Source organism: Barbus barbus (assembly GCF_936440315.1).
Source record: "Barbus barbus genome assembly, chromosome: 17".
In the NCBI taxonomy this organism is placed as follows: domain Eukaryota; kingdom Metazoa; phylum Chordata; class Actinopteri; order Cypriniformes; family Cyprinidae; genus Barbus; species Barbus barbus.
This window is the reverse complement of record NC_136745.1, coordinates 24,713,710-24,728,752: the sequence shown is the minus strand read 5'-3', so window position 1 is coordinate 24,728,752 and position 15,043 is coordinate 24,713,710. Positions and strand designations below refer to the sequence as shown.

At 36.1% G+C, this 15,043-nt stretch overlaps 2 protein-coding genes across 3 annotated transcripts; one reads left to right on the top strand and one right to left on the bottom strand.

The window, feature by feature from the left end:
• Positions 1-1,832: 1,832 nt before the first annotated feature.
• On the top strand, positions 1,833-5,713 carry LOC306883119 (coiled-coil domain-containing protein 85B-like). The gene is made up of 2 exons (XM_079438220.1): positions 1,833-2,385; positions 2,496-5,713. The coding sequence occupies exon 2, from the start codon at positions 2,697-2,699 to the stop codon at positions 3,255-3,257; it is 561 nt and encodes a 186-aa protein (XP_079294346.1). The 5' UTR covers positions 1,833-2,385; positions 2,496-2,696; the 3' UTR covers positions 3,258-5,713.
• Positions 5,714-7,875: 2,162 nt separating this feature from the next.
• On the bottom strand, positions 7,876-12,539 carry LOC306883123 (fos-related antigen 1-like). 2 transcript variants are annotated; one of them, XM_079438224.1, is made up of 4 exons: positions 12,057-12,539; positions 11,292-11,546; positions 10,188-10,295; positions 7,876-10,089 (listed from the first exon to the last, which is right to left on the bottom strand). In XM_079438224.1, exons 1-4 carry the CDS (start codon positions 12,177-12,179, stop codon positions 9,517-9,519), a joined length of 1,059 nt encoding a protein of 352 aa, XP_079294350.1. In that variant the 5' UTR covers positions 12,180-12,539; the 3' UTR covers positions 7,876-9,516. The 2 variants fall into 2 exon arrangements, with proteins under 2 accessions (XP_079294350.1, XP_079294351.1); XM_079438225.1 differs by having other exon boundaries at positions 7,882-10,089; positions 11,292-11,543; positions 12,057-12,192.
• Positions 12,540-15,043: the final 2,504 nt, after the last annotated feature.

Below are 15,043 nucleotides of genomic sequence, written 5' to 3'. Positions count from 1 at the left end.
TACTTTTTTAGGGAGTAACGCAATATACTTTTATAAGTAACTTTCCCCAACACTGTTAATTAATGTTTTGACAATTATCTGAATCTTTAGTCATACCATTGGCATGAAACAGCACTATTTTTTAAAATAAATCCCACTAATATTTTTTAGAACATTGTGATATTTTAATCTATAGTAGTGTATGATATAATATATAATGTAACAATATACATTATAAGATTGTTTTTAATTTATAATATTTTACTTTATTTTAATTCATCTAATAGGTTTAATACTGAGCCCACAATCAACTAAACCTATGTCTTATAGGCCTTGTTATATACTAGTGCTGTTTGTGACTTTGATACAATAAAAATAGGAATGCTTAAACTTTCAAATTCAAAAAACATGAATAGTTACATCAGCTGTAAAGTGAGATTGTGGATAATTCTAGTGTTAAATGACTATTAATACAGTTTTTGATTCAATTACAAATGGAATTTCAGAAGAATCCATGGTGATGGCTGTAGCCTCTTTGTGAAAGCAGGTTGTCACATGTTTAATTCCAAGTAGAGTTAACCTAGAAACTGAGAAGTTAATGACATCACAATCCTGCCCTATTAGTACTTTGTCCTTGAGCCATTTAGGAGGAAACGTCCCTGCCTTGGCATACTGTCATGTTACGAAACCATCTGGGTAGGAAGTGTCAAATTAACTAAACTATACTTACTTTTCACATACTTTCACTTTTATTTTTTTAGACTTGTACATTGATGTGTTAGTAAATAACACAAGATTTTATATGCTAAATTGTAACGTTTTAATATATATTACACCTAGTTGTTTTACCATACATTACAGTTTTACACAATTACAAGATATGCAACAATACATGCATTTTCTAAATATCCTAAGTGGACTTGATGCATTTGATGATTCAATTGTTCAAGAGGTCCTCTGCTGGCTCCAAATCTTGAAAAATATCACATTTAGATTTATTCATTTAGCAGATTACAACAAGCGATTCATCTTGAGGCAATAACATGAGAAGTGTTAACAATACAAAGTTCCAAAAATCATCTATAATAGTAAACTATAAAACAGGGAGAGATTAAGAAATAGTAAAGGCATAGAAGCTTTTTTAAAGACTCAATCATGACGCTGTCAGGTGTGTTTACAATTAAGTATTTTCTTACATTTCCAAGAAGATTAGACTGACAAAGGCATTCTATACAATTACAATTTGTTTTATTCGTATTTAAGTGTATGCTCATGCCATCATTACCAGATTATTAGGATATTTCATTGCAATAATGTTAAATGTTTAATCCCCTGCAGCAGTTTAGCCAACATAACTTTAAAAAAAAATCCAATTAACTCTCATTGAATCCACCAAAGGGCATGAGTATATTTTCAATTCTGCACCTCTCCCCTATTGTGTTGCATGCCGTTGTTCACCACTCCCTCTCGTTTATCCGAAACTGTGGCCTGTTTCCATTCTCGCTCCAGCAACCCCCCTCTCACCCCAGGCCCTGGTTAACACCCCACATTGTTTTGTCCTCAATTGTGCTGGAGAGCAGGGCGGAAGGATGTGGCTAAATACCTCGGCTTAAAGTAGAGAAAAAGCTTTTGTCATCCTTTCCGTTAGTTTTGTGTGTGTCCCGTGTGTCTCATCCCAGCAGTGTGAAGACCTCATCTAGAGATATATTTCAACATAAACCTGTAATAATAACCTTTGATATGTATCTTCAGTGTTTTATGGTGAGCTTTAGACATTAGAAACAGCTGTGAGAGAGGATCTCACTCACTATCCAGGATACAGTACAGATCTTTACGGTAAGGGAAGAGGGGAGGGGGTGAAGAAGGGAGGGGAGGAGAGCAGGAGATGGGGGAAGACATCACTGCCTCCCAAACCAACACCACCATCGCCAAAGGAAACACTGTAATCTCAAGGAACATCAACGAATTCCTCAGGAATCATCACGAAGGACGCAAACATAGCATTTCAGCGTCGTTCAATCGGATTATCCGACATTGTTTCTTTGTAAAACCGACCAATCGCATGCGGCACTAGTATAACCAGCCTGTCCTACATTTCGTCTCTTATTTATTGATTTTTCATATTCACAACGCGTTTTATGCGAACGCAAGCGATTGGATGTTTTTGCCTATTTAAGACACGCTTCGTGGTTGTTCACTGGAAAAGCTTTAGGGCGGAGAGAGACGGATGCGGACATTGTGATCCCTGCTAATACAGAAGAGAAGAGATGCTCCACTGGGATTAATTTGACCTCTCATCCCAACCCGAGGAGCAGGAACAAACGCGATTGTGCTTCAGTGATTCCCAGAAGCTAAATACTGAGAAATAAATGCTGCCAATTACGATTTAAAGCACAGAGGAGAGAGGTAGGCCTGTTTAGTGTGTTACAATCGGGACGTGCTTGATATTTTAATAATTAAATATGACAAAAATGCCAGTTTGCATATAAGAATTGTGTGTTTTCTCCTTATTATAGATTATAAATAGCAGAGCGAAGAGGAAATGGAGTGTTTTCTTCGTGCCTGGATGAGGAATGTTGTGATCCATTTACAGTGACAGACATCTCATGTGCCTTGTAAGAGTCATTTTATGCTTTAACCGCTGTTATAACAATTGACGGTGAATTTGTGCACGATATGGGGGCGACAGTGAAATACTGAACCGAGAGCTGTCAAAGATGTCCGATGAAGACTTGCTGTCTTGTTCTAAGGAAGAGCTGGTTAGTCGACTCCGCAAAGAAGAATCGGAAAAGATGTCTGCTCTCATACAGCGCGGTCGATTAATCAAGGAGGTCAATAAACAACTGCAGGGACATCTGCTTGAAATCAGGGAACTCAAAGTCATCAACCAGAGGCTGCAAGAGGAGAACCAGGAACTGCGGGATTTGTGCTGCTTTCTGGACGATGACCGTCTGAAAGTGAAGAAGCTGGCCCGTGAGTGGCAACTATTCGGCCATCACGCTGCTAAAGTGATGCGAGAAGACCTCGGCGGATACCTCAAGAAGCTCGCCGACCTAGAGCGGATGCAGGATGGTCTGGTGAAGGAGAACCTGGATCTGAAGGAACTTTGTTTGGTGCTCGAGGAAGAGTGCGTGAGTAGGAGTGATTCCAGCCCGGGCGGCTCCACGGATCTCAACATACCGTGTATGGTGGCCCGGGACGTGGGCGACGGGAGCTCCAGCACCGGGAGTCTTGGCAGTCCAGACCAGCTGCACTTGGTGTGTTCGCCAGAAGACTGAAGGAGAGGAGCAGAGCCATATTACTTTACCCTTCTCTCTTGATGCTGAGACAGACTTTTTATGTCTACTAAAGTAGTTTACATTTTCTGACAATGACATCTCAGCTATTTCGGTGGAAATAGACCAAGACTTCTAAAGTAGGCTAGTTTTTTCATGGCCTTTTGATGCCATAAATACAGTTTCTCTATATTTCATTGATTAACATTTTATAGTTGGCAGACCTTTAACACTTGAGGGAAATTATTGGGTGCCAGGCAAAACAGAATTATTTTTAAGCTTTAAAGTGACAGCCTTTCCTTTCAAAATCAGTCCTCCTGCTATCCAGCGTAAAGGCACATTTCACACAGAAATGAAAGTTTTGTCATATTTACTCCCCCTGATGTCGTTTCAAACCTGTATGACTTTCTTCTGTGGAATACAAAAGAAGGTGTGTTGAAGAATTTTTTATTTTGAAGAACTGTTTTTATCCATACAGTAAAAGTCAGTGGTGTCTAAAGCAGAATTGGACCCTATTGACTTTTATCATGAGGACTAGTGATTTGCAAACGGGTTTGCAAACGCCTGGGGGGTTTTAAGGGAACTGCAAGGAGTTTGTGAGTGGATGACAAGCTAATAATTAATTAGAAAATAAAAATGTAAAATTGAAATGAATACATTTAAAATAAAAACTGTCAAAAGTAAAACTAAATAACACATTCTGGCAAATATATATATATATATAAAATATAAAAATCAGTTATAAGGGTAAATATTTTGTTATGACAGGACAATATTTGGTTGAGATGCAACTATTTGAAAATCTGGAATCTGAGGGTGCAAAAAAATCAAAATATTGAGAAAATCGCCTTTAAAGTTGTCCAAATTAAGTTCTTAGCAATGCATGTTACTAATCAAAAGTAAAGTTTTTATATATTTACGGTAGGAAATTTACAAAATATCTTTACTTAATAACCTAATGATCTTTGGTCAGTCATTTTAACCCAAACAATGTATTTTTGGTTATTGCTGCAAATATACCCGTGCTACTTATGACTGGTTTTGTGGTCCAGGGTCACATATATTTATTTGTTTCCCTGCATGACAGAGAACCTTTGAACATCACGTGAATTAGCTGTTAAATTATTAAAGTATTAACTATTTTAGGTCAGAGTTGTTCAGCTGCATGGCAAAAAAATAATTGGGGAATCACTGGTATGGACAAAAAGGCATTTTTCAGAATATTTTCTTTTGTGTTCTGCAGAAGAAAGTCATACATGTTTGCAATGAACATGAATAAATCATTTTTGACTTACGTTCCTTTTAAGATGGTTTGTTTTTGGAAGACGGTGACTGGTTTTTACCTGGTCTAAGCTAGTTGCAAACTATTTTGACCAAGATGACCAATTGGTCTAAGATGGCTTGAACTTTCTAGAAACCATCCACCATGTTCCAAAAGCTCAGTATATCAGGCCTATTCATTGTATTAGTAGCATTATTTGAATGTATGATTTTACAAGTGTTGCAGGAATGATTCCTCTCATCTCTTACAGGGATTGTAGATAGGGGCAAAAAAAATAGTTTTGGGGTTGACATTTTAAACAACATTGGGAGAAACTAACCATACTGCTAACTTGTACCAGGTTTTACTGTGCACTGATCTGTTCACAGGCTGATGTTTCTCCTACGATGCACTATGACAGGGCTGCAATGAATCTTGAATCTTTAGAGATTCACATTTTTACTGATTAGAGCCATATACTATGTAGTGATCTGTTTAATATCATTTACAAAAAGCACTGAATCTTTTTCAGCAATGGAGAGGAAATGGTAGTATCAAAGGATTGTGGAAAGCAAAGCCTCCATTGTAAGCAGATCAGATTTTTTGACGTAATATGGCTACATCACGGAGGCCCAAGCATGATTCACTGGAAATGCACGTTACTAGACCATGTTTTTACAATATGAGATTGTTTTTGGGTTTTTTCTTGTTTGTTTTGAGCTGGACAGTATAATTCACTAGATGTAGTGAGGTGCGCTCCACTGAACTATGTTGCTGTGCTCTGCACTGAATCCAAAATGAACTATCTTTTGCATTAACCCCACTTTAACTACACGGCTGTACTGTACAAAGCTTTTTGTGTTCAGTTGTTGCTTTGACAAGACTTTAATTAATAATACACACTGAATTGACACTGATGTTTGGAGGGGAAAACATTGACATGTAGTTTTAAAATTATTGTGCTAGACATTGTTATTATTATAGTCATTTTTGTTGTATTTGCTGCATACTACAAGACCCTCCTACGTAGGATCGTTCTGTTGTACATGTTTTAAATCCAAATATATGATCAGTATTATTTCAATAACTGCAGTTTTATAGCTTCAAGACCCAGCTCTCTGATTGGTTAGCATTTGCTTTGTTTCAGGCTATGCTCATTGTGAGTGAGATAGCTTTAAATACACTTGACTGACACACCATGTTCTGTTCTTGTCTTTTTTCCTCATGCTTTCACTCTGCATATATATATATATATAATTCAGTCAGTACCACTCTGTTTGAGTAAGATTATTGTTGAGGTCCTGACCTTTATATTTGGCGGCAGGCTTTGCTCTGAAGGGTTCAGATTCTGAGCTATCCAAGTTTGAACCCCCTGGAAGCCTAAGCAATTGCCAGATATTTTATATATAGCAACAGTTGTATATTCTAGCAGAGTAATACGGTACATAATTTGGACAAATGTATGTGAATATAGATGAACTTATATATCTTATTAATTGTAGTGGGAGGAGTAACGATCAGCTGAGGGTCAACTGATGCTGCAGGCACGCCGTGGTCTGCCTGAACTATGCTTAAGCTCCATTCGTCGCTCAAACTACACTCTAAAAAAATGCTGGGTTAAATACAGCCCAGCACTGAGTAAAATATGGACAAACCCAGCGATTGGATTGTTTTCAACCAACAGTTGGGTTAAATGTTTAACCCAACCTTCTGGGCAGTAACCCAACCGCTGAGTCAAAACAACCCAATCGCTGGGTTTGTCCAAATTTTACCCAGCGCTGGGTTGTATTTACCCCAGCATCCAAAATAAAAGTTTTTGTGTTCATAATATATGTGTAGACATATATAAATATACACAGTATGCACATATATCATATAAACATAAACTTTTATTTTAGATTAGATTAATCATGATTAATTGTTGCCACGCAGCACTAAAATCTAATATATATATTTACAGTATATATATATATATATATATGTTGATAGTTAATTGTTTTTAGCACGGCCTTTTAGTTTAATTCTAAAAGCATCCCCCTTCAGATCAGGGTACATGTGTCTTTCTGCTGTGAAATATTTAATGTTTTTTTAGAATTTCATCTGTTTGCCCATATAAATATCATTAACTTAACAAAATTGCATATTTTTGCTCTGAATAAAACAGGTGTTTTTTTCCCCTCCTCGGATGTGAGCACTATATTCTCCATATATCAAACTATATGCCATTAAACCCTGATTTATAAAATATAATACTCAATATCCCAGCTAACTGGGAACATTCTAAGAACTTTGGCTAACATTCTGGTTAAAAGTTCTCTTAAAGTTATGGAGATATTCTTCCTGTAATGTTAATCGACTATTCATTCAAAGTTATCGGTTCTTTTAATAATGTTGTCAAAAACAAACAAACAAACAAAAAAAAAACATTGTTAATGGAACGTATTTCTTCTGAAACATTTTAGTTTTGTTTTTTCATTTGTCCAACGTCTTTTAAATGTTACTGCTATTTTTATAGTTTCTTCATTCAAAACTAATGTTTGCAAAATAATAAAATGAAATTTACCCTTAATATTTGTATAACCAAGAAGAAATGTTTTTAGAATAGTTTAACATTCAGAGAACATTTAGAAAATGTTTTCATAACTTAATGAGAATGATAGAAAAAATATTTTTGAACATATTTTTGGTAGCTGATAATACTTTAAAAAAAAATTTTTTCTAAATGTTCAATAAACTGTTCCATTAGAAAAAAATAAAAAATTTCCGACAATCATTTCATATGTCAGGCTTTAGGGTTAAAGTATATATTACAGCTCAGAAAGGACTTCTAAATAACATGGATGAAAATTTCCCAGTCATCTTAGTCATGCTGTAGCTCAGGCCCTAATTTATTGATGTTTCACTGGTTTATTTTTGGCATGCTGTTTACACAGCCAGAACAGTAATACTTTCACTGTGACTTGCATACAGAGGTCCTTTCAGCAGAACATGTGCTCGCTAGTTCATTCAGTACAAACTATCTCTTCATTATCTTAATCATATGTTCTCATGTCTTCTCTAAGTGACTCAGAGCGATAACAGAGGGCACAGTGTGGAAGAAATAGGGTCGCCATGTTGATTTAATTTGTTCTCTGCATATTCAAGATGTCTTGGCCTCTTTTAACTTACGTGTTCTTTCACTTTATTATTATTTTTTCTTCCTCAAGGCTGTTCGTCATTTGTTGTTTTCCAGGTATTTTCCATCTTTTTGTAACCACAGGCTATGAAGTGATAAGGATCTTTTCATACATATTCTCATATGCTTGCATGTTTCTCACCATGGGAATTTTTCCCATAAATAGACACACGAGAAAAAAGTTTATCCTGAGCAGAGCTTTATTTTTTCATACAATTAAAGATCAACACTCTTATAGGAAGACGTTTAACAACTGGCAAATGTGTTTATGAGTCACTGAACATTTCTGTCATCAGAACATCCTAGGAGGAAACGGTGCGCTCAACCTCTCATTTCCTCCCTCCTTGTAACCCTGTGTGCTTCGAGAGATTTGCTTTTTATAATATAACTTGCTAAACGTTTGCTTCATTTATTCACTTTATCTATACCCCCTTCAGTAAAATTACAGCTAATAATGGGGCTATATATAATCTTCAACTGATATTTTTCATACAGAATAAAAATCAATAGAAGTCCTCATTTTAAGGCACTCTAGTATGTTACAAAACATTGTTTTGTATTCCCAATAGCAGCACATATTTTCAGTATTTGTTTATTAGATGTTAAATCGCATGCAACATTTCTCCTTATTAAAGGAACCAACATCAGTAAAAAATATTGTTTTCAAAAATAAATACAACTCTATATGTGGTCAAGCAATAGTAGTGTACTCAATACAGCATAAAGTATATATAATTGACTTCTACTGGCCTGTGAATTACACACATTTGCACTTGTCAAGAAAAGTAACAGTTAAAATGTTTTGTGAAGTTAAAATATCATTTTTGTAACCAGTGTAACAGTGAACTGTCATTGAAGTGCACTTTCTTAGTGTTGTGTTGCAGGCATTGTATGTGAAGAACCAGGTAGGCTGCATCCCTTCAGTTTCTTTAAAACTAGCTTATTCAGCATACGCTGTATGTTATTATAACGCTGTATTTCTTAAAACCAAGATTAAAAACATAAAATAAGATATTACATTGTGTAAATCCACAAACATGTGCATAACAAGATAGTATAACCGATAAAAACTCTAATCAACATTTCAGTTGAGACCTTAACATCTCTAAAATTGGTAATGTAATAATAAATAACATAATTAAAATTAACTTAAAAATGGCTTTCCTGAAGTAACTGACATGCCTTCCTGAAAAGCATAATGGTGCTAGATCTCCACTGTGCTTTCACTCCCAAAGCAAAATCTAAACATTTTGCTAGCAGGCCAGATTTTTAACTGCTACAGTACCGTCACCAATACACTAAATATGTAGTTAAAGTAAATTACTATAAATCAATAATACTAATATTAATGCCACTAGTCAAACGTTATGGCTTAAAAGTCAGTCAGTTTTCTTTTCAGTGTTACATACTTATGTGCTGTAAAAATTTCAGTCTACTTCATATGAAGGATGATCATACATTTCATTTTGCACTACACATGCTTAAAGGTGTGTAATTTCTACTCCACTAGCATCACCAAATGAAATGGCAAAAATACCTTTTCCTGAAAGCTTACTCCATCTGTTATTGGTTCATGCCACGAATGGCATAGTTGGGTCTCTTTACTATGCTGGGATAGGAAAACGTGTTTTAACGTCAAAAACGTTACACACATCACCTTTAACTTGTGCTTCTGTATTCTTATAATGCATTTAAGTTGCTTGATAATTACCATTAGTAAAGGTAAACAGAATGCACAGGTAAAAGCATAACATATATGCTTGTATGTAGTAGTAAGGACACTTTTGGAAGTCGTAAACATGTTTTCCCACACAACAGATGAGAAATTAAAGGGTGAGGATGGTTGGTGAATTGAGAGAGTGATCTGACTGGTCTCCACTGCTGCTGCTGCGGCGATGAGCGACGCCACACGGCTGAGGAGGTTGAGAAGACTGGCTGGTACCGTGAGAGCCGGCGAGATTGAGAGCATGGGATGAAGTCGCAGAGCTGGTATCCAGTGAAGAAGAGGGGTAGCTGAAGACTAGGCTGGCAGTAAAAGGGGTCAGAGATGGAGTGGAGATGAGGATAGGAGTATGAAGAGACTCTGATTCCAGAGGTACGCTGGTGGCAGTGGAGGCTGAAGCTGGAGGTGGGATGGTAATTTTGGGCTTTGGTTTATTAGGCTTGGAGTAACTCTTTGATTCTCTTGAAGGTCCAGGAAGATCAGGGTCCGCAGGCTCAATCTTGATTCCACTCAGCGTCGGGAGGTCACTGTTGGAGTCAGAGTCTGAGTCCGAGTCCTGGACTTTGCAGATGGGTCTATGGGCTTCAAAGACCAACTCAAGCTTCTCTTTTTGCTTCTGAAGCTCATCGATTTCCTTCTGCAGACGTGATTTTTCATCCTGTAGCTGGTCAGTTTCCTGTGAAAGGAAAGAGTTCAAATGTTTAATTCGGGTCCAAGAAATGCAAAGACATTTTGATTGAAAGGAAACATGGAAATTAAGCAAAACGAACTTACATTTTGCAATGTGTCAGTCAGTTCGCGTCGACGATTCCTGCACTTAGCCGCAGCCATTTTGTTACGTTCCCTTCTAATTCTACGCCGCTCAAGTTCCTCAGCGGATAGCTGGAGTGAGAAAGTAAACCAAATATAATATAATATAACATTCATGCAGTAGTTTAACATTGTACGCACCTGTAATAAAATATTAAAAAGTAAAAAATGTAAAACAAATAATTATAGTACTAAATAAAATTAAAAATATAAATTATAATGTAAAATCATTATAATTTTAAAACCCTGTCTAGGGTTTAGAACCATCAGAAACTAATCGGTCAACTCAATTTTTTATAATTGATAAACGTGAAAATACTGCCATCTAGGGGATGAGATTTTTAATGTAATTTCAAATTCACCAAATACTTTGAGGCAATGTCGCAATTTTCATATCTTTAGTTACTCTATTATGAATTGATTTCACGCTCTCTTTCTTTTGTGGGCATCATATGCAGTTTCCTGACCTTATATTGATGAATCACCTGCAAACACCCTAATGACTCAAGTATGAGTCATAATATTATACTCCAATGAATCACATGATATCCCATTTCCTGTCTCATTCTTTCACTCTCACCCTGCTATATTCAAGACTCGGAGGCATGAGTCAGGCAGGACTTCATGAGTTAATATTGAATGAGCATCTCTGGGTTTCATCTGGGGTTGATGCTGTCTTGTAAATAGCATACTAGAAGATGGTTACATGTATATGCAAGTCTTTTTTTAACATACAAAATTAGCATTTACAGCTGAATACATAGTTCAAACTCTTAAATAAGCCCAAATGAGATTCACACCCTGAATGTATCAGCAAACATATTCACGCGTAAAGCCAAGTCACACACTTCAAACAACAGGATATTACTCATTTTGGGTCTTGCACACTTTGATTAGGGCATGCCTCATCTTTAGATTTACACGCACGGCTGTTTTTAGTTTTGGCTAAGACCACCACTGGACAGGATGACAGGTGAACATAGTGACAAACCATGCTGTCACAGTCTCTCATCGTGACTCATCACAGCCTCATCACATATAGACTGACAGCTATTAAATTGGACTTACATGTTCATCATTTCTTGTTGAGCTGCCAACAGCCATAGCTGCTCTAATAACACCCGGCCGGGACAGATGTGATTGGGGAAGTTGAGGATTCATAGATGGGATTCTTGGCGGCAGTGGGTAGGATGGTCGAAGTGCCCTGGATGGTCCCGGGGTGCCTAGAATGGAGGGCTGAAGCATCCATTGAAGGTCCTGGTTTGAAGTTACGGCATTGAGACTGGGCACAAACTGACTGGATCCTGCCACAGAATATTTCTGCTTCAAAGTACAAGAGACACAGACAATATATCATAAGTTACCAAGGCAGTGGCATTAGATATTTAGGGAGGAGACTTTATTATATATCATTATGACTCAAAAACCCATTGTTGTTGTGTTTACAGAAACACTCTGATATAAAAACCTGAATCATTAAATCTTTTATTATTGATATTATTATTACTTTTGGTCTCTGTTTTGGGTATATTTATTTGGTCATTCATCATAGAAAACATTTAAAATGTGTTATATTTAAGATTCTAAATAAATAATGGTATGTTAAGACTTATGAATTACAAATAATTTCTAAATAAATTATATTTTGAGCAATAAAGCATAATGATGTGCTAAAGTTCATGATTAAAATGTTACTTTTGGTCTTAAATGAACAATTTAGAACGTGATACTGTAACTGTCATGTATTATTATTCATACATGTCTCATACTCATCTTGAATTTTCAGAAGAGTGTCACAAATGACTTGAATAGATATGAGATAAAGACACGCACCTGTTGTTGTTGAGTTGAGCCGGCGGCGGTTGTAGCGAGAGTCGCAGAGCTCGAGCCTGATCCAGAGCTGTTATCTGGGAAGGTCCGGTCGATTCCTCTGCCCAGGTTTCCGTAGTTGTACATGTATGCCGTTGACTCTTCAGTAATCCAAAGGAAACTGCTTACTAACTCTGTGTCGCCGCTCCGCTTACTTTTCTGGGTCTGCTTTCCCAAAAAAGGTTCCTCCTACTTATATCACTGACAGTTCACGCGAAATTCAAAAGCAAGTTAAAAATTTACCTTATTGCGGGAAAGCGGTAGAATCCACCACGATACACATGGGGGAGTCTAGCAGTGGCTGTCAACGCTGAAAATGTCCATATTACTGACAGAGGTAGAATAAATGCAAAAATAATGTTTTATTATATGTGTAATACAATTCTGTTTTTCGGTCAGACTGGTGGTTTTGAGTGTGCACCTGAATATAAATAAGTGATCAAGAACGGTCCAGTTGTCGCCCCTCCCAATTTACGGGAAATGGTGCTGCCAGTCTTTAGGATGACGTATGGTCACATGGAATATTACGTATATGACCATATATGGGTTTTCCCGGGAACTCCTTCTGGTTGAGCTAGCGATAGGCGCTCTCACAATAATGACAACTCTGAATCGAAACTTGAGCTTTTTACAACAGCTTATTATTTCGTACAGATCTGTACAGTGTTTGTAGTAGCACGCGGGTTTATGTTAACACTTGGTAAGCAGTGTGTGGTCTACATTTAATTGGACACAGCAACCAATTGACGTATTCTTCCGATGAGTAAATAGCAGCGGTGAAGTCGTGTATACACCGAGGTTTCAGCTCGTTCCAGTGGAGAGACCACATTAAAGCACCATACAGTGAAGGAATGAATGAAGGCTCATCAAACAATTTTCACTGCTTTTCACCATTCCGCTGAATCATCCCTACAGCAGTAAAAAGGAAAATGATTCAGCTAAATGGTGTCAGGCAGTGAAATGTTCATTCATGACCTTTCCTTTTGGTTTTTGAAAACCACAAACTGTTGGGCAGTTCACTGTAGACCTACAATCGGGTGTATCACAGAGCAGATACTTTTACTTTTAGGTAAGTTGCTCTCAGCCCGGTTTCCTGTTACAGAAACACACAGTGTGTGACACTTCATGTGAAATACTCAAAATACCAGAGTCAGTATATCTGAAATTATCAGATTAATTTTAAATCTGAACAATTATGACTGTTACCTAAACAACATCATCACCAACTACACCAAAAATATTACAAGGGGTATTTTAATGTCATGTCCGGTCATTATTCATTACATTTGGTGGATTTTATTTATTTATTTTATGTTTTGAGATATTACTCTGGTCTCTCTGACATCATACTTAATTGTTGTATTACAGTGCAAATTTTTTATAAAATGTTTATCTTGTGGGTCGTCCAAATAAAATTGATATCATAAAAACACAACATACATTTTAATTTATTTTTTTATTATTTTAATTTTTAAAATATGTTTGTTAAAGTTCAAACACAGTCACTGTTGTTTGTCACCGCTATTCAAGATCTACACCTTTTCAGCATCATCATGACTCATTTTTAACTGTCCAGTACAACAATGATCTGTTTGTGCTAAAGGAAACATTGTTTGTAAAAATGAAACCACAAGAATGAAGTGGATATCATATCTAAATGTTATCTTGCTCATTCAATGTTTGAGAAATAATTGACTTCCTTTGGTATTCACTTTTCCCTTTGCCCTACTTTTGACTTCATCAACCCCCCCCTGTTTTGTTTTTTTAAATGGTATTGTGGTACTAGGTTTCAGATTTCGTTTTCCATTTTCGAGTCATTGAGTTAATTTTAGCTAAATATAATTAAAATGTTACGTGCTACTTCCCCAACACATCTACTACTTATGCAAACATTGATCACACTTCAAACAATACAAAACTATAATGGTATAAGAAACAGAGAAAAAATAATTAATTGTTTACCTGGGTCTTTAGTCTATGATGAGCTCACCTCACCTCTTAATCAGTTCTCTTTCTTATTATTTCTCACACACTTAGGTGTAATTAATACATATTATGATGTATGAATGCTTTTATTTAAATAATTTTCATCCTCACAGTAATGGACTGATAATTTTGTATCAACTCGACAAATAAAAGCCATAAATGATCAGAAATGTAACTATTTAATTATATGGCCTATTACAACGAATAAACTGGAGTGTGTCAAATTCATGATTGCACAAAAACAGTGACTCATAAAGAGGACAGATAAATCCAGTTCGTTCTAATAAGTGAAAAATATTATTCCTATTAACTCACTGATCTTGTTATTTTATTTTATTTTGTAAAGTATGGCTCATTGAATATTTAAATACTTAACAAATTAATAAAGTGAGTAAATACACAGACACACACACACATATGTACCTGGAATTAGATTACATTTGACAGTTTTTCTTGATTGCCAACGCACAATTCATTAAACAATTCACCATTTTCTCACAACTATATAAACACAATCTCAAAACTACACACCAACTTGTGCAAACTTCAAACTTCCGGGTCAAAGTCAAACATTTTAGTCAAAAACACATTCTGATTTGTCAGACTCAAACTTTGGCCTCGGATGACACACAAACCTGTCAAATACACAGACTATTTTCCTGCCTAGAGAACACTAGTAAGATCAATTCAAAACACTATTACAAAAACCTCCTTTTAGGAAACAGGAATCATTTTGTAAGTCAGTGTCTGTTACAGTATGCAACATAAATAGAGCGGTGCAGATACAGTAAAATTCAGCAATAAACTTTAAGAAAAGTTTACTTTCATTACACTACTGTAAAGTGATCTTAGCACTAGAAGAGAAAGGTTCAAAAACCAACAGAATATACAGTAAACACACATTGGATTATGCTGTCAGTTGCTGTAAATAAATTCAGCATCCTCAGCCAAGTTGCATTACAGTA

What these genes read in the sequence shown, in the direction of transcription:
- LOC306883119 (XM_079438220.1), top strand. Translation starts at nt 2,697, where the DNA reads ATGTCCGATGAAGACTTGCTGTCTTGTTCTAAGGAAGAGCTGGTTAGT.
- LOC306883123 (XM_079438224.1), bottom strand. Translation starts at nt 12,179, where the DNA reads ATGTACAACTACGGAAACCTGGGCAGAGGAATCGACCGGACCTTCCCA. An exon ending in GCTCAACTCAACAACAACAG is followed by an intron (nt 11,547 to 12,056) that starts GTGCGTGTCTTT and finishes TGTACTTTGAAG; the next exon opens with CAGAAATATTCTGTGGCAGG. An exon ending in CAACAAGAAATGATGAACAT is followed by an intron (nt 10,296 to 11,291) that starts GTAAGTCCAATT and finishes TTCTCACTCCAG; the next exon opens with CTATCCGCTGAGGAACTTGA.